General features: G+C 36.5%; 1 protein-coding gene across 1 annotated transcript in view; it reads right to left on the bottom strand.

Moving 5' to 3' along the window:
* Positions 1–19401, bottom strand: part of LOC126856840 (one cut domain family member 2-like) — a 69341-nt gene that overhangs the window by 47489 nt on the left and 2451 nt on the right. Inside the window, exon 2 of the mRNA XM_050605739.1 lies at positions 8991–9098. Within this exon, the coding sequence (XP_050461696.1) occupies positions 8991–9098 (108 nt within the window). The remainder of the gene's footprint in view (positions 1–8990; positions 9099–19401) is intronic.

Consider the following 19401-nt stretch of genomic DNA (forward strand, 5'->3'; position numbering starts at 1 on the left):
GCGAGGCGTACCGGGATTGGCCAGGATCGGCAATGATCAGGACACGCGATACACGACGTCCTCGCCGATAGCTCGGATTTCATCGATATAAGACGCGCTCGCTCAAGTTGCACAACCCCCCTCCCTCTCAGTGGGGGAGGGAAACTGCCAAGAAAGTGGAGGAATATCAGCGATGATTCATGAGGCCGTCATCGCGTGACCGAGTGACACGCTCGTGCGGAACTTGATGCTCCGAAGAATTAGATCCTAAAATCGGTCCTTCTATTTCGCGAATTAGCATAGTGATTCATCACGTTGTAAGGGAATAAGTAAGGCACGAAATGGAATGCTCCGTGAAATTTATGCGCGTACGAAGAAAAGATTGAAGATAAAATGCCCGAGCTTTTCAACATTCGAGAAAGTTTAGACTTTTAGAGATTCCAAAAATTTCAATTTTAAAGAATCTTAAAGATTCCGAAATTGTAGCGTTTGAATAGTCTGAAGATCCAAATATTATATTTTAAACTTTACAAATCTGAGAAAATTCCAGAATTGAAATATTTAAAAGCCCAAAGAGTAATCAAATAATTTAATATTCAAAGATTTTATGATTACACGCGAGGAATCAAAATTCCAAAGAAGCTTCAGAGAGAGAGAGAGAGCTGAACGAGCGAGTATTTCAGTACCTTCTCTGCTTCTTGTGATATGTAAATGATAATAATTTGGAACAAAAATCTCGTCGAAGAGAGGAACTACGCACGCTAAAGGCGGAAACGGGACGTTTAATTCGCAGGTGGGGGTGTACGGGAACGTTGCCGGATGCAACGTATCTCTGTGTGTGTGTGTGTGTGTGTGTGTGTGTGTGCATATGTATATGTGTATATATATATATATATATATATATATATATATATATATATTTATACACATATATAGACACCCTTGCACAGATACCCCCGCGATAGACGGTGCAATGTACTGCGTCACGTCAGTCGGCAGCGCATTATAACGTCGGCTTGCAATCTAACGGCAGTGGCGACGACACAGTCTCTTTCTCTCTCTCTCTCTCTCTCTCTCTCTCTCTCTCTCTCTATCTCTCTCTTTCTCTTCGAGTATTCGTGTAACACGGCTAGCCAAGGCATGGGAGCGGGAGAGGAGCCAGCGCCTTTGTAACGGCGCTGGTGGCACCGTGCATGTAACGAGTTTCCAATAATGGCTCAGCTGCGTACCGCCATTGGCCGACACACGGGTTCGGCTAAACTATACCGGTAAGAGCCAAAGCAGAAGAGAGAGACAGAGAGAGAGAGAGAGAGTTGCGAGAGCGATTGCAACGACGAGTGGGAGAAAGAGGGTGAGTGAATCTCGCATCTTTCGATCCGCAGTTCTCTGCCTTTCTCTATGTCTCTCTCTCTCTCTCTCTCTACCTATTTATCTGTGTCCGCTTAACCCCTGATACCGCGACTTTATTTCGTGAACAAGCTACTTGGAAAGTCCAGTGGTGGTTCCTATTTTTCGACACATTTCATTTTGCCAGGAAAGAGAAAGCAATTTTGCTGAGAATTTCGAAGACGCTCGAAAACTCTTTTTTTTTATCAATAAAAGTAAATTATACAACTTTTATATAAAAATAGAAATATATACAGAAGTGATTGGAAAAATAATAGCCTAATTTTGGCAATTTTTTCTAAAAAATTAATTCGTTATTTTTTTTTATATGTTTATAAAAAGTTATTTTACAATATTTATTGTAATATATAGTATATATTATATATATATATATATATATATATATATATATATATATATAGTATATAAAGTATTAATTATATTATAAAACATATAGTCTTACTTATAATAATATTTTTTTCAGTTTAAAATATATCGTGAAATTTTTTTGTGGACATGGAAATAATGTCAGTTATTATTAATCTAAGTTATTAAGAAACATGTGTCAAGTTAAGCTCAAATTGAAATAAATGACTACGCCTATGTATACACACGTCATTAAATTGTTTGATTTGTTTAATAAAATGGCGCAGTTTGCAATAACACGCGTGATTTTCGATACGCGTATTGCCTTTTTTTATTTTAACAATAATTACATTCCGCGCTTGATTGATTTTGCCAGCAATCATTGAAATTTCATTTTCCACGAGTACGGCATATGTGAAAAATCGTCCATTCGACTAATTATCTGTGTAACTGTACAAACAAAGCTAATATAAAGGATGATTATTTGCAAGATTTTAGAATGAGATTCACGTATGTGATGGAGGTCAAGAATAATTTATTTATATTTTTCTCTTTGTCTATCTTTTTCAAATTTCGCAACGATTGATTATAACGCGTGTTCGGATGGAAATATGCCATCGATCGATCGATTTCGAGTATTTATTTTCAAATTTATCGCGTTATCGATCGATCTCTTTCTGTCTATTCGCTCGCTTGTTCGTTGATGAGAAATTATTAATCAATCCCTTATTCCGTGAAAAATCCACATCAATCTGTGACGGTACGTTTTTGGTATCTCACTTAGTTCTCTTTATGGAAAAGAATGATGAACGTCACGCTATCTGTACCAAATTATCGGCTTGTTGAAGCGCGACATTGCCGAATGCATTTGTGTGTGGAGACAAGTTTTGTGTATTATTATGCATCCGCGATCGCGATGAATTAAACCATCTTGATTGATGCCTGATATATTCCTTCGAGAAACGGCCGGTCATTAGTCCATTTATTTCAATATCCGGATCACTCAGCGCTATTGTTTTATCTCGCGAAATTATCCAGCGAGAACGAATCGCCACTTGATTGAAGAACATTCGTCGAATACCTCGCGAACTGTCACTCACGCGATGAAAATTGCGAAAAACGCTTCTTTGAAAATAAATGCGAATTTTCAAGAAAATTGATTTTCTTCGACAAAGTTTCTCACGAAGTTATTAAGTACTTAAGTTATTAAATATATTATGATATATCAATAATTATTTATACATTAAATGTTTTTATCCTTACCCCGCTCTAGACTCTAAATTCATGTAAATACATAAATGTTACTTTTCTTTCTCGAGAACTTCCAGCGCATTTATTTAGTGGAACACGAGAGTGAAAAATCGCTCGTATCTCGTCTACGACGTTTGTTCCTCGGATTATGCACACGCGACGCGACGAGGAAAATCGACGAAAATGGATGGGCATCAAGGATGTATTCCCGAGGATGTCGCCGATAAACTAATGCCCCCCCTGATTTCCTGGCTTTCGGTGTAACTTAGCAAAGACATCCCGCGACTACGGAATATTTTGCACTCTTCTAAGACTAATTTTTTCAAATATAACTACACACATGTATTATCTATAAAAAAAACTTGACAATTTTTCTGATTTGAAAAAAAAAAAATTGAAAATTCGAATAATGAAATAGAGGAACGGCAATGCCAATTGTATGATTAGATGTATTTGGCACAGTTTTTGCTATGTGGTGAAAAATTATGTTTGTCATATCTAGGAGAGATATCGGATTAAAGAAATTTTAATCAAGCATCTTTTCTACATATAAATAGATGAGAAAATGAGGATCTGCCAAGTTAAAAACATTTCGTCTTATTCGATACTCTGTGTTTTAACAGTTTCCAATCATCCCTCCCTCTCTCTCTCTCTCTCTCTCTCTCTCTCTTTTGTCTAATTCGATATCTAGAAAACACGGAGGATCTTCTAAAGGCATTAGCGACTTTCGAGACTGATTTTAAAGGCGGCGACAAACACACTCGAACACCATCGAACTTAACCGCTTTCCCCCGGTTTCTTACCCCCATACGAATGAGAAGGCAACACTTTGTTATCGAAGAATTGATCTTATTAAGCAGCGCCTCGCTTTCATTCCCAAAACTTTTTGCCGGACATCCCTCGATTTTCTCACGAGGGTCTACGAACCTTTCCCTCGTATAAAAATGTCTGTTCATTCTTATTTAACTTTTAACTATAAAACAAATTGTATTTCTCTTATTTATACTTTTTCTTAATATCTTCTTAATATAAGATTAAAAATGAAGATCAATAAGATGTTCAGTGTGATTTTTTGATGAAACAACTATTGTTCTCAAAGAAAATTATTCTATTAAATTTTGAAAAGAAAATTAAAATTTTAATAAAAATCCAAATTTTTTCTTTCGATTATTTTTACTTTTATAAACATATAAGGCAGCAATTAAAATAATTAAAAATATTGTAATTAAATCACACAAATTATTTTACTTAACTGAAATTTATTACAGAATCTGCTATTTATGCTATTATGATAATTCTTTTCAAAATCTAAAATAAAATTATTTAAATATATGAAAGATAGAGGGAGAGGGAGGGGCGGGGGCGAGAGTTAATGCGGGAAGCGCACAAGTTACACGGGTAAGTGTGCGACTGACGAGACAAGAGTGCCGAATTACGGCAAAATCTTTATAAACGACGTTGGATCAAAAGACGCGCCTAGTAGGATAGCAATTAGTTTCATTAGTAACGCGGTAATTAGCTGCGCGGAGATGTTTAGGCAGGCGCCTATTCCCATCCAGCCGGCACTAAAGATCCTCGGCGAATCTTGCCCTCGGGGTGGACCGGATTTTACTTCACTAAATAAAGCCGGCATAAGATATCGCGAACTTGGGGACGGAGGCGCGAAAATGTTTTGCTTTTATTCTTTTTAAGCAACAATTAACGAAGTAAATACATCGTCCTTGTGTCCTCCCTCCGGCGAGAGTATCTCAGAAAATTATTTCGAGACTGTCATCGCTCGCGAGGAAGGACGTTTTCGCATCACCTCTGACGAATCGCGATTCTGGATCATTTGTCGATACTCTTGATGTAATTACAGTGCGACGCAAGTTCTGGATTTTTGATCGAGAACTTTATGCGAACTTTTTGGAACCTCGAGAGATCTTGAAGATGTCGAATTTAGCAATTATCAGAGAAATTCTTCATTGATGCGCGCGAAGCTTTTTGACATCTTATTTTCGCGGCAAACAAAAGTTTCAATATCGCGTATTTACATTCATCGCGACTTCGTTTGCGATGAATGTAAAATAATGATAAATATAAACAGCTGATATTAATTGCAAAGGATCCTGTGCGTGATACGCGTGTTATCGAAAGGAATTCTGATGACGGAGGCTCAGAAGGCTAATAACGGACAACAACTCGGTGATAGCGATGAAAAAAATAAGGGGCGGGAAAAAATGAAAGGGAAGAAAAAAGGCCGATCGCGCCAGTCTGCGAGATGCCGCCCCTTTCATGCATAAATCAGGCAACATGGCGGGAACGAGCGAGTTGTACGTCGAAGCAGCTGAGATGGGTAATCTCGTCGCGCTTCTCCTCGGCGACTCTTTCTCTCTCTCTCTCTCTCTATTTTTCTCTCTCATTGAAATTCTACGCTAAATTTCAATCCGCGCCGAACAAAAGCCGTCGTATCTCCCTCTCCCCTCCACCTCTCCCTCTTTTCAGCCGTCACCCCCTTGTTTCATTTCATCGAAGCCTTTCAACGTCGCCGGACAATAAATACTTGAACCGCGAGAGCGTCAAGGAAGCGTACGAAAATCATGTAAAAAGAATCGAGCCTTTTTTGGGATCATGTGAGGGTGGCAGAAAGGAAAAGAGCACTCGTTGCCTTAAAAAAGACAGTTCTTATCTGTCGCATCATCTTTTTTTTTATCTCTTTTACAATCCTTTTTTATATCAAAATATTAATCTAATTAATTATTAATATGATTGTATTATCAGATGGTGATAATATGATTAGTATGATATCCTATTATTATTATCAATTATACGATACGATCTTTACATATAATACTACTATTAAGATTTAAAATCTCTCAGATTTTTTCAAGATCAATTTTTCAAGATTCAACTTTTGACAGATGCGAAATAAAACGCGTTATTTTAAGGGCTGTGGCTTTAATGATAGATGCCGTGAAAAAGAGAGGAAAAAAGCTTTCTCTCTCTCTCTCTCTCTCTCTCTCTCTCTATCTATCGCGGGCTCGGAAGATCTAACGTCGTTTTTCCTAAGTTTAATTAGGTACGCCCTATGTATTCATCCTATCCGTGTATACAAACCGATACCGCAGCGTTCGATATTGGAGGAAAATGGATGTTAGGGATGCAGCGAATAAGAGAGAAGCGGGAGAGACGAAAAGAAAGACAGAGAAGAATAGACATCATACATATACAGGGTGTGTGTAGAATTATCATTTTTTTTTTCAGTTGCGAAATGAAAATATGGGATCAGTTTGAAAATTTTGAAAAATATGTTCAAAAATTATTCAATAAATATATTCAAAGTTTTTTTCTCTCTTTCTGTAATCTTAAGAGAGTAAATTAGTGGTGATTAGAATTCCAAGATTCAATGGTACAAACATTAAAAACTTTTATTCAACTGAAAGATAACGTAACATTGTAATAAAATGTTATATTATTAGTAAACATTAATAGATGTTTAATTATTTAAGCTTTTATTATATTAAACTTGCATCGTGTTTTAAAATTATTTTAAATATATATATATATATATAAATTTAAAAAAAAATTCTATGCCAATTTTGAATAAATGAAAATTTACTTTTATCCGCGAACCCGAGAGATACATAATTCGATAAGCTTATATCAATTTGTCGTTTAAATATTTAGAACCCGATATATAAATTTGAGAATATTCAAATTCGCAAGTTTATTCAAGATCCCGCGCGAGGGGAGTCTCCGGTTCCAGGACACACTGTATATACGCATACGTTGGTCCAGACGTCGTATCTGCCTCGGAGAGAGGAGAGAAAACGGGGAAGATGAGGATAGCGGAAATGGACCGTTGCCTGGAGCTCGAGTCCCTATGTCCGCGATATAGCGGAGTCTCGAGGCACCGAATCGGGATAGATGCGGCGGCGGGGGAGGAGGGAAAGGGCCCGACTTTTGTACACGTCAGATTGAAATTTAGCGTGGGATTTCAATGAGTCGTCGAAGTAAGCGAGATTACTTTCCGTCAACTGATACTTTTTCGACGTGTATTCGCGTTTCGCGAGGACCCTCCGGACGATGACGCATCGATCTCGATTCTCACTTTTTTTTTTTTCCTCCGTTTCCCTTGGATTTTTTTTTCCTGTTTCGAGTTTTCGGCAGTCTCCGCTCTTCTCTGCAACGAAGTCGCGTTCAATCAGCGAGAGTCCCGGCGGATTTGTTGTTTCCGAGAAAGTTCAGATCAGAACTCGCTCGCTGCTGCTTAATTTGACAGAAAACCCGGTCGCTCTCGCGAGAGAGAGAGAGAGAGAGAGAGAGAGAGAGAGAGAGAGAGAGAGAGAGAGAGAGAGAGAGAGAGAGAGAGAGAGAGAGAGAGAGAGAGAGAGAGAGAGAGAGAGAGAGAGAGAGAACACCGCGATCTTTCCCGGCTGAATAATAATAATATCCAAACCAACGAACCGATCCGTTGTGTGCGAAAACTTCTTGATAAATTTGCAGTTAGCTTTTTCACGGAAAATGAAATCGTAATATGAGCATAGGAATATTTAACGAAATTTGTTTACGAATCTTCATCATCATCTTTACGCCATCTTTTTGACTATTAATTTCTATTTTAATAGATTCTTAACCTGCGGTGTTTTATCAAAATTTTACCGGCAAAAGAGATCGTTTTCAAATCGTTTTATAATCGAATGTGCGACTTTTGGAATCAGATCTGAACAAAATTTCCTCTGATCTCTATCTTTTTGATTAAGCGAACGAATGAAAATATTAGTCGAAGAGTAAAATATCGCAGACATGAAATGCATATCGAGTTCCATAAATACGTCCATAAATTCAATCACTAGATAGATTGATTTAAAAATCTCTCGTCAATTAATTCACCGAACCGATCGGTTCGAAGTGTCATAATCGAGAGAGAGAAAGAAAGGGAGAGAGACGCGCTTTCTTCTCGAATTTATTCAAAATTCACATCTGTTGGCTCTTGAGAATCGCTGCGAGACACTTCGATTAGGATCGCATATTATTTAACAATCCACTGAAACGGATTAAATCGATATAAAGCGAGGATCCGATTAATTAATTTGATCGGAAAGGCGAGCTATTCGTCATTTAATCATCGAGACATCCTGTTTCGGCTGCAAGTCGAATTCGGATCACGATGTCTATGTAACGATGACTTCTTAGAAAATGCTCGTTCGCATTCGAGGAAAATCCAAAGAGGATAAAAATGATAAATTAACGAAAAATGATAGACGTCACGTTTTATCAGGACTTTGGATTTTGTTGGAAAAAATTTAATAATTAATTCAAGCGCTTTATACGCGAGTTAATTCAATGTTCTCGATATACGATTTCGAGGAAACTCGACATCGAAGATGCTTATAATAAATTTAACAAGCGCTCCGAAACTCTATGTTATTATTGTAGATACGACGAATAACGTCGCCGAGAAATCAGCAAGATATTCTCATTTTGCCGCTTCACTCTTGTACATGATAACGTATTCCCGCAAACAAGTTTAACGGTAACGCTATTAAGGCAATGCTCGAAAAACCGCGGATCGACATCCAAATTGATGGAATCTATCAATCCCGACACGCCGAGTAAGAGAGCTCTTTAAAGTCTCATGTCGAACAGCTGCCGTCATTATTAATTTTGTTCGGTTCAATGATGGAAAAATTCGTCGAACCCAATTTGTATTTTAGAATTATTAAAGGGCTATGGCAAGAAGCTTGCATTATTCTTTCTCGTTAGTTTGAAAAATACGAAAAAAAATGTTAAAAGTACGCGCTCTAAATTATAATTTCGCTCCAATGTTTCATCCAGCAAGCAGAATTAAAAAAAATATTTATAAATGAGATAATGGATAATAATGATAAGAAGATGTTATCCTGTCCATTGTGTTCATCGATGAAGTTTGTTTAATGTCAGGCACACGGAAAGAACGGCGGAAAAAACAGTGTCGCGGATTAATGAGAGCGATTAATTACTATTATTAATGATGAATTTTATATTACCATAGGAGTTGTGAAACTGCGGATGGTGCGAGTCGATCCCGGTTCCTGGATGGTGCATGTCCAGCATAGCGTCCGGCTCGCCTCCGCTCTCAGAGCAGTTGCTCAGGGCTAAAACCAAACCGATAGACACACACCTTGCGTTTACACTTGTCATCAGTCTTACATCTGGTATCGTCGAGAACCACTTAGCCCGCGTTTATAATTTCTTTCTCTGTATATATTTTTTTTTTTTTTTTGCTCCTGAGATCCACCACCGTCCCGTCCCTTCCTTCTCTCGCTCGCGTTTGCAAATTTTGAATAAGACACGACGATCGGTATAATTGTAATTATCGAAGGAACGATCTCTCTGTGAAACTCGACTCGAGTTTAAGAGCACGAGACTCGCGCGCAAATGTAGACAAAATGAAGGAGAATAAAACGATCCGAAAATTTGATGAATTTCAGAAATTTAACGAGTCACGAATTTAAAGATCCGAGGACTCGAAATTCAAAAATTAAAAAAAAAAAAATCTAGACTTTCGAAGATCCAAACGTCTAAAAATATATCCCGGAAATCTCTAATTTGAAGAACCGTTTGGAGAAGTTCTCCCAATTTAATATCGTTGAATTTTTAAATTACAAGGGATGCGTTTCTATTTTGCGAGCCAGAAAAGGAAGGCGTATAAGAAAAATCATTCGGACGACGATCGACAAAAAAAAAAAAAATGATATCGTTCCCGAAAATGACAAGAATTCGGCGCTGTATTTCGTTAAGATTGAACCCACGTGTGCAGTGTCTTTTCTTTTTGCACAATGGAACAAAAAATACAAGATCACAAAACGGAAAAAGCACACACATTTCAAGAAAGAAATCATAAAACATAAGACAGGGCATCTCACATTGACTTAAGAGATTCATGTAATTTATGATAAAACTAAAGTAAAACTAAAATGTAATTAACGGTGGCGGTATCTTTGTCGAGCCGATCAATCATGTTTGTTGACATATTGGAGAAGAAGGCAGGAATATCAGATAACGCGCAGAAATTTGAAACATTGAAATTTTAATTTTTTTTTTTTTTTTTTTTTTCTTCAAAAAAATATGAGAAAATCTTTAATGTACATATAAAGAAAAATTTTTGTAATTTATTATTTTTTTTTATCTATAAATTTATAAATTATTATTTCAAGATCTATGCTAAACTCAAAAACGAATGTCTGAACTTCTACTAAAATGTGCTTTCTTAAATTCGCGTCGAACCCACACGCATTATTAATGAAATAGTAATCGAAAAATATAAATTCGACCGTCAAAGATATTGCCATGTCGAGCTCTATGAATTTTAAGCGCTTGAGTATCACAAAAAAAATATTTGTTGGGAAGAGCGGGACACAAAGGATATATACTAGTAATTTAGGATCGTAGGTTCTTGTCCCTAAGAAAACAGAAAACGAAAAAACAGGGGAAAATCAATTAAATTCAGCGTTCAATCGCAGCGAAATATATACACAGGATGCGAGAAAAGTTCCCGTGCGCGCTTCAAAGTAACTTTTTTTTTGCAGAAAGAACATGCATTATCAAAAATCAAAGAGCTTCTTATAGAAATATGAAAAAGTTTTTTCTGCAATCATTAATTATATTAGATATCTTATTTCACAAGAAATATTTAAAAATACTTTGAAAAAGATCGGCGCGTGTGCGCACATATTGTTCATCAATGTAAATAATATAATTTCAATTTTGACGTAAAGTTCAATTTTTTCCGAGAAACAAGAACGATTGATTTTTCTCTCTTTTTTTTATCTTTTATTAAATAATTTTTTTTTCAACTTTATTATAAGATTATTTTTTTTATTTATTAATAATTTCTCATCCATTTAATAAGAATCTTAATATTTATTAAGTTATTTTCTTATTTGCTCTATTTCTCAATTTCTTGTTAAAAAAAACATTTTTATTTTACTTATTCTTACGAATTCTTTCTGCAATAGCAGACTCACTTTGCAGTACTTGATTAACTGCGCGAATTAAAATGCGAACGGGAACGATCCTGGCGTCCTGCGAGGCGCGTAGTTTTTCGTTCGCGGGCGAATCTTGAATCGGATATATGAGAAAACGGTAAAAGAAAACCTTGTAGAATCCTTCGTGGTGCGTTTGTCTATCCGTTTGGTTAGGTCGAAACATTTGCATTTGCGCACACGAGCGGGAATCGTCCGACTCTCTCGACAGAGATCGAGTAGTGCTCTCTCTACTTCCGAGATTTCAGCTGGTTCGTATCTTCCGTGTTGACATTCTGCCGACGATCATCTTCGGACGATGAAAAAGGATTGTTTGCAAAATTATTACAGGGAGGATTACGTGGAAACGAAGAAGGCCGCACAGAGTCGAAGTGAAGAACGAAGGCAATCGCGCGGTCAGAAAGTCGTCAAAAAGTGACATTTCTCTTATTGATTCTTCGTATAAATAAATTTAGGAGGAATTTGCAAAAGAACTTTGCGAAGAAACTTTTTGCAAAGAAATATATTCCGGAGTCAATGAGATGCGAGAGAGAGATTGGATGAAACGGCATTTTATCCCGTGTTTTTTCTCCCATGCTTTTATTCATGGTCTTTACAGCCGTTTAATTATAATTTTGATTGATGTTTAACCGAATAATTCTGCGCGTTGCTTTTGGAGGATCTTATTTTGATCGCGAATTGCTATTTGGGTAAAGTATTATAATATTTATTTGACGGGAATTTCAATCACGTATGTTCGTTGTTTAAAAAAATTCTTAAATATTTTTTTAATGTAAATAATACTTTTTTTTTTTATTCAGAAGCTGCATTGTTTTTATATTATAAATCATTCTCCGCTTTCGATATATTACGTATTAATGTTCGATCAGCTTTTATTTTTATCGGTTTCGATTCAGATTCTAGTATTTAGTTAATCGTTAATGTTAACATGTTATAAAAACATGTACGCTAAAATAATGTAAATCGGTGGGAACACTTGATTATCTTATTTATTATACATTAATACATTATCTTCACTTATTAATACAACTTAATTAATCCTCTCCCCAATCAATATTTTCATTTTTAAACAACTTAAAGCAATTTTTATATTTCATCGCATGTCACAGTAATTAAAGTTCAATCTTCGTAAAGAGAAAGTATCCTAGTAGAAAATTGAGAGTGAGAATATCGGGGACGCCGCCTCTCGAGGATTTTATCTCTTCGCACAGTCCGAGCTCGAATCTCCTTTTCTCACGGGGTTGTTCCTTTCGCCCTACTATTTCGTACCATCCTATACGTACGTACGACACGTACGTAACAGTTGCGAACAACGGCGTGTATGCAACGTGGTACAACGGGAAAAGCCGGTTCCCACTGAACACTCCGTTACTACGTGATAGAGTGGAACGAGGGTTCCAGAAGAAAGAGAGAGAGAGAGAGAGAGCTCTCTCCACACACAGGGGTGAAAACAGGGAGAAAGAGAAAGAGAGAAAGAGACTTTGCGTGGCGTGCCTTGTGTGCGGCCTACATACATATATAGGGTGTCTCAAGCAATTATTTGCTATGTTTTAATTTTAGAAAATTCGTATTTTATTAAAAATAAAGACTCTTATAGAGACTGGGTGTAATTTTAAATTATTGGAAAAGCTAAGGAAGTGTGATGAATAAATTTTGAGATAGTGAAATAATAGAGAATGACAATAAAGAATTCATGAAACGCGTTATCTTAGATTTTAGTTAAATTTCATATGAATATTTGTGAAGATGTTTTTATCAAAAATTGAAGATAGGCGGATTTAAATGAATACTATTGTGCTGCGAGAAGATTTTTGTTATCGAATTTATCAGCGTAAAATTTAGCTTGGACACCCTGTACATTGCATGCGTGACGTAGTGGATGAGTCAGCTGGTGGAAGGAGTATTCGTGAAATTTGTCGGGAAACTTTCTGGAAATACATACGCCAAAAAGCAGGATGTGCTACTTTCAGAGCAACGATAATAGTCGAACGATTATCAATATTTGATTGTCTCACGGTAGTTCTAGTTCTAATCTCGTTTTCGTCTTTAAATCCTCGAACAAAGACTTTCAGATATTTAAGGCTATAGATACTCTATACAATCTCTTCTAATATTTCTCGAATCTTGAAGAGATATATACATGTATATATATATATACCTTGATTACATAATTTTTAAATAAGTAAAAACTTTTTTAGGTGGTTCGAATTTTTTAAAATAATTTTCTACATATTTAATATTTCTTAAATATGTAGATATCATGAGAAAAACGCTTGTTTAATATTATTATAAAACAATTTAATAATATATATATATGAAACAAAATATGTTTTCCAAAATCTTAGTTCAAGAAAATTCAGAAATTTATTTATTAAATTAATATAGGAATTTATTATTAATATAAGGAATAAAAATTCCAGCTGACTCGAAAGAAAAAAAAAAAAAACTTAGTCATTAAGTTGGAAAAATAATGCACAGAAATATAAATTCTTCAATTAACTTACTGCCTAAATTGGTGGATGATAAAAATGTTTGCTCGAATACACACGATGATGTCGGTGCGATGAAGAGAGGCGTCGTTCCAAGAGAATATTGCTTATCACAAAACATACCACGCACACAGTATCACCTTTCGTTTATCAATGATCTGCTTGAAACTCAACTCGATCCGTCCACGCGCGGCGAGAGCGGAGCTCTCTATCGAATTCTCTAGCGACGCAATAACCAGCTGAACATCCTCGAATGTAAAGCGCGCACGTAAAAAAAAGGAAAAAAAGAAACAAAACGATGTCGCAAAATCTACTTTTGATGATGTTCGCGGACATTTTAAGCGCGATGCGGGCGATCTTGTCCTATTTGACAACGCGTGACGCGCCTCCGTTGAATTTTACGAACGCGTCCTTCCCGAGCGAATTGAATTATTGCGTCGCGTCTTCTATTCGCCAAAATTGCGACTCGAATTTAACTCGACACGACCGACCGCGTGTGTGGCACTAAACGGTATGACTGATATTGTGATTTCGACTTTGTTTACTATGTTGAAGGTCTTATTTACATCTAGACATTTATGTCGCTTTCAATACCATTATTTATCACTGTGATATGTACGATAGAAGCGATATGTAAATACTATTTTGAAAAGATATTTGTTCGCATTTATTGTATTTTCAAAGATAATGAAAAAATACATTATTCCCTACGTATTTTCTTAACAGCAACGTGCCGTTAAACACAGACGCGCAGGTCAATAGAAAAGTCGAAATCGTGAAACGTAAAAGCCACGCTTTTTCGTTCTATTAGCTCTCATCGCATAGCGTAACAGCTGTACGACGAAAGGTGTTCATTGATGTGACATCTGCACCTTGATTCCCCCCCTGTCTCTGCCCCCTTCCTCTTTATCCTTTCGATAGAATGTTTTAGTGAATGACCCCTTCCTCTATAAAAACCGAGCTCTGAAAAAAAGCAGTTCTCGTTTTGAATAGAAAAATGTGCACACTAAAATAATATCAGTTTATTCTCTGCATTTAAGGTCCTAAATTTATGTAAGATTCGATGATCCGATGATGGAAAAAAAAAAAGCAAAATTCAAACATCCGAGAAAATTCCGGAAGCAGAAAATTCTAAAGATCAAAGTAGACGAGAATTAATATCTCTAATAACTAGATCTAAATTTAACTAAACACTTGCAGACTTATTAATAAGATTTAGCCAGAAAAAAATAGAATATTCCATTTTTCAATGACCCAACAACCACGAGTCGCGAGTGCTATTGCAGTGACTGTCATTGCACCGACTTTCTCGCTCGTTGAACTAATACTTGGTGTCGTTTTAAAAAAAATAATACATCGATAAGCTCGACATATAGAGTTCGGAGAGAGTTGCCGAAATTTATCAGGGATTTGAATACTCTCGATCAGATAGCGGAGGAGGAGGAGGAGGAGGAGGAGGGGTGGGGAGGGATGGATAAAAACGGGAGGGCGGAGGGGGAGGGTCGGTGAACGCGTTCCCCGCGAGCCGACAGGATATCCCGTAGGAACGACGACGGGCACGCGGGACACGCGGGGGTGAATTCATGCTATGCCCGACATGTGAGCACGTATAGGGCCTCTCCACACCGCCGGGTGTCGCGTTTCGGCGCGTGCTGTGCGTCAACGTACCGTGGAAACCGCATAGCGTCCGCCACGCTACGTGAAAGTGCAACAGAGCGAGAGAGAGAGAGAGAGAGAGGGAAACCTAATTATTTTACTTCGTAAACCTTAGAAGATAGGACGACATGCCTGCAATCCTTAATTAGTCGCGTAATCCCGAATTATTAGTTTACGAGATTATAAATTTTTTCTTTAATGTTATATCCGAGAAACCATTGAAAATTTATTTATGTGAAATTAAAGTAAAGAACATGTAAGATAATTAGTTGTATATAATTTTCATCGATCGAGATAGCCATGTGAATATTTTTTTTTTTTTTTATCTAGAAAAATTTTTTAATCTCTTTCTCTAGATAACTATTTTTAAAGGAATATTCCAAACTTTATCTAGAGCAGAAAATGGAAAAGTGAGACGAACACTTCGCGCGCTAATTTAATACAAATAAGCGATATATCTTGGATATCTTCGCAAACTTAAGAATTCAAAAATTCGTATTTACGAGGACGACACAGGTATTGATCGCGTTGTTAAAAACATAACGTAGCTCTCTTGGTAGCGATGTAACTTCGCGATAAGCCCGTGAGACAGGGAAACGACACAACCGTATCGATTCTTTTTTTTCATTATGTCCAGTGTGTGTAAGAAGACACATGCGCGACCGATGCAAGATCTACAGAACGATATCAAGCATCTATGTTGAGGAATGGCGACATTAATTGTGCGAGGCGTGTCTGATTTATGAGATGCATCGGATTCTTGAATTTCGACAAAATTTTCGCATTTTGTAATTTTTCGTCATGGAATGCAAAAATATTTTAATATTTAATTTACTTAATTTTCATTATTTAATTTATTTAATTTATAATTACGCTTTTGTGTATGTATATGATTTAATTCAATTTAAATCCAGGAATTATTTTATAGATCTAAGAACTTATTTATTAAAAATTGAAAATTTAGATCCTCTGATATCAAAAAATACGGATTGTTTTAAATTCTAAACGACTAAAAACTTTTTATTATTTTCAACTTCTGCTTGAAAAAATTTATTAAGGTCCGTGAAAAGTTACGTAAGAACTTTATCATCGGGAAATAAATGTTTGTGAATCATTGAGTTTCCTCGGAAATATATCAGGATACATTTGGCGAAAGTAAATACAAAGGTATGAGGAGCCTCGCGACTAATGCACCTGACCCCCCCTCATGCAACGATCGATAGCGACGACGATGGTGAATGCAATTAAACGCAAATGACATCCAGCACATGTTATAGTCATTATTAGATGAATTCGTGCACGAACAACAACAGCGGTGGCATGATAACGGTAATTTATAAAAGCGCAACGTTAGGCTTGCCGATTGATTGACGTTTTAACGGTTACGAGCGAATTATTTCGAATTATTATAATTCGTTTGGAGTTTCCCGGAAAATCTTCAGAGCATTACAATGCACTTTTCCTCAAGAAATTTATTTTCCAAGTCAAATTCTACAAAACATAATTTTTTTTCGCTTTTCCCCTCGTGTATCTCTTTTAAGTTATTTAGATTTTGATTTTAATTTATGAATCTGATTTCTCGTATTTTAATTTGGATCATTAATTTAATAATTATTTATATTCTAAATTTTAATTTGTCAATTTTATTCTAATTTTCAAAAATAATAATATCAATAAAATTCCTTTAGATTTTTTTTTTTTTTCAAATTGTAAATTAAAGACGTAGCTATATTTGTACACTTATTAGAGTGATATAATACATATAATAGGAGAATTCAGAGGTAGATTCATCTCGCGAAACATTTGCTGTTTGGATCCACGAACGCGTTCTAACGAGACGGATTTTCTCACGAGAGAGGCACGTGGGAAACAATGGAAAGAGAGGCTCTAATTTGAAGGGCACTGAATCGAACCCTTCTTCCCTTCTTCGGCATTTTCTCCTCGCGGCGATTCTTTACTCTCATCTTTACGCCGCGTCTTTTCTTCGCTCCTTTCCTTTTCCTCCTTTCTCTCTTTTTCCTTGGCCTTTTCCACGACCCTAAAAGAGTTTCGTACTATATCGATGGAACATTTATACCGTAGAGATATCCTCTCTTCTCTCGACGTCATGTGTATGCCTCGGTAGACGCGCAAAGAAATGACAGAAAGAAGAGGAGAGAGAGAGAAGGAGAGAGAGAGTTTATATAGTTAAAAAGAGACAAAAAAAAAAGGAAAAGGCGAGCAAGAAATAAGCAATTTTATTTTAATAGGAAAGAAACTTTTAGGTCAGCTAATATATTACATTTATTATTATTAGTTTTAATGGCAAATTTTCTAATAAATTTAAAGTCTTGAAAGGGAATGGTTAAAAATTAGATTGATTAAAGAAAATTTTTCAATTGGATAAACTCAGTTTTACACACGAAAAAATATTTGTCGGCTTTACAGATAGGGGGAGATTGTGTTTAATAGAGTTTTAACTTGAAGCTTAGAAAATTATGACAATATATAATTTTAAAAATTGTATGGAAAAATAATAATTTCCCGCGATATTTTCATTAATAATCCACTCGAAATTCATCGGATTTGTCAATGAGAAATTTCTTTGTATATAATCGTAAAAAAAATCCTGAAAAAGGTGAAATAAATAAATCTTTTTCTGGATTATCAAAGAGAGAAATTATTCAAAATCAAAATTCACACACAACTTTCTCTCTCTCTCTCTCTCTTCCCTTCTCAGCGGAAGTCCCGATCGCGAGGATCATCGCGCTTTCCGCGATCATACTCGAGTGACACGAAAATCGGCAAAGTCCCACGCGGCGATTCCGATGGTCGGGAAGAGAATGGTCCAGAGAAGTGATGGAGGAGGTGGAGAAGAGAGGGAAGGACGACGACGACGACGCGGTGAACATGGCGGCTCTCCGGAAAGCGAGACGAAGCCGTGGCGAGGTCGCGCGCGGCTGCGCCCGACGATGCCCGTCGTCGTCGTCGTCGTCGTCGTGACGACGACGGCGACCGCGTGACCGCCGCCGCGGCTCTCCGTCTCTCTCTCTCGGCGATCAATACCGGGGACGCAAGCGGCGAGCGCCGCGACGCGGAGCGCCGCCGCATCGCCCCCCCGCGAACGAAGGATGTTGAATTCGAAAAGTGTTATTCCGCGCGTCTATCTCTGAATGATATGGAAGGGAACGCCTCTCCCACGTGGATCAGCCACGTGTGCGCTTCCGCTGTCCGCGCGCGCGCTCCGCGCGGATCTTTTGCGCGCGTATATCCTCCCCAAAACGTGTTCCCGCGTGTCATTTAGCGCCTCATCCCGGAGAATACCCGCTTAATGACGCTCGATCCGTAATCGTTTCATGTCTTCGATCGCCTTGCACATTTGATTATTTTATATGTGTATTGATATCTAATTTAGATTTTAAACACTATTCACTGCTATGTCTATACTCTGGAGCAATTTTTATTTCGTACAAACTATCAAAGTATTGATTTGATAAATGCATCGACATATATGATTAATGGATAACTTTTTAGTAGGAATTAAAAAGTATTCTAGAACACATATTTTTTAATTTAAAAAGACAATCAATTTTAAAGAGTTTAATAAATAATTTTTTTTTTTTGATATTCATAAGAAGTAAAAAAAAAACATGTGATTTATTAATATTTTCTTTTTTTGTTTTCAAACATAGAAAGTCTTATCATACTTTAATCGTGCATTTAATTTTGTTGATTTTTAAAGAAGTTTAATCAATGTAAGTAACTTGAAGCTGTTCTTTTCTAAGCTCGTTCCAGTAGAGCGCTATCAGATAGGGTGCAGTTTATTTTGAATCGAAGGATATCCCTGGAAGAAGAAGGGGAGGGGGATTTCTTATACAACGCGGTCAGGTGCGATGTTTCGCGCGGAAAATTCCTAACGCGGAGAAACAAGTCTCTACAAATTATTCTGAATGTATTTTGAAAAACGCATTTTTTTTTATTTTACTTGTACAGTTTTGTTTCGTTCAATCTTGCAACTCTTGCACAAAGACATTAAAGAAAACTATGAGTTTATTTTTTATTCATATTATCTAAAATCTGAATATTAATATTGTTTAATGATAAAGTAATAGAGTTTGACATGGCATCTCGAGACTTTTCTCATATTAGAAATTATTATTATTTTAGTCTGAAACTATTTTAACTTTATCATTTTAAAGCGCGATATCGCGTATTTTTTTTTTTAAGAGTAATCATTTAAAAGATGATTTTGGAAAAACGAAGGGCTGTAAAACGGCGATACCCGAAGA

Source organism: Cataglyphis hispanica, chromosome 19 (genome assembly GCF_021464435.1).
Source record: "Cataglyphis hispanica isolate Lineage 1 chromosome 19, ULB_Chis1_1.0, whole genome shotgun sequence".
Classification (NCBI taxonomy): Eukaryota; Metazoa; Arthropoda; class Insecta; order Hymenoptera; family Formicidae; genus Cataglyphis; species Cataglyphis hispanica.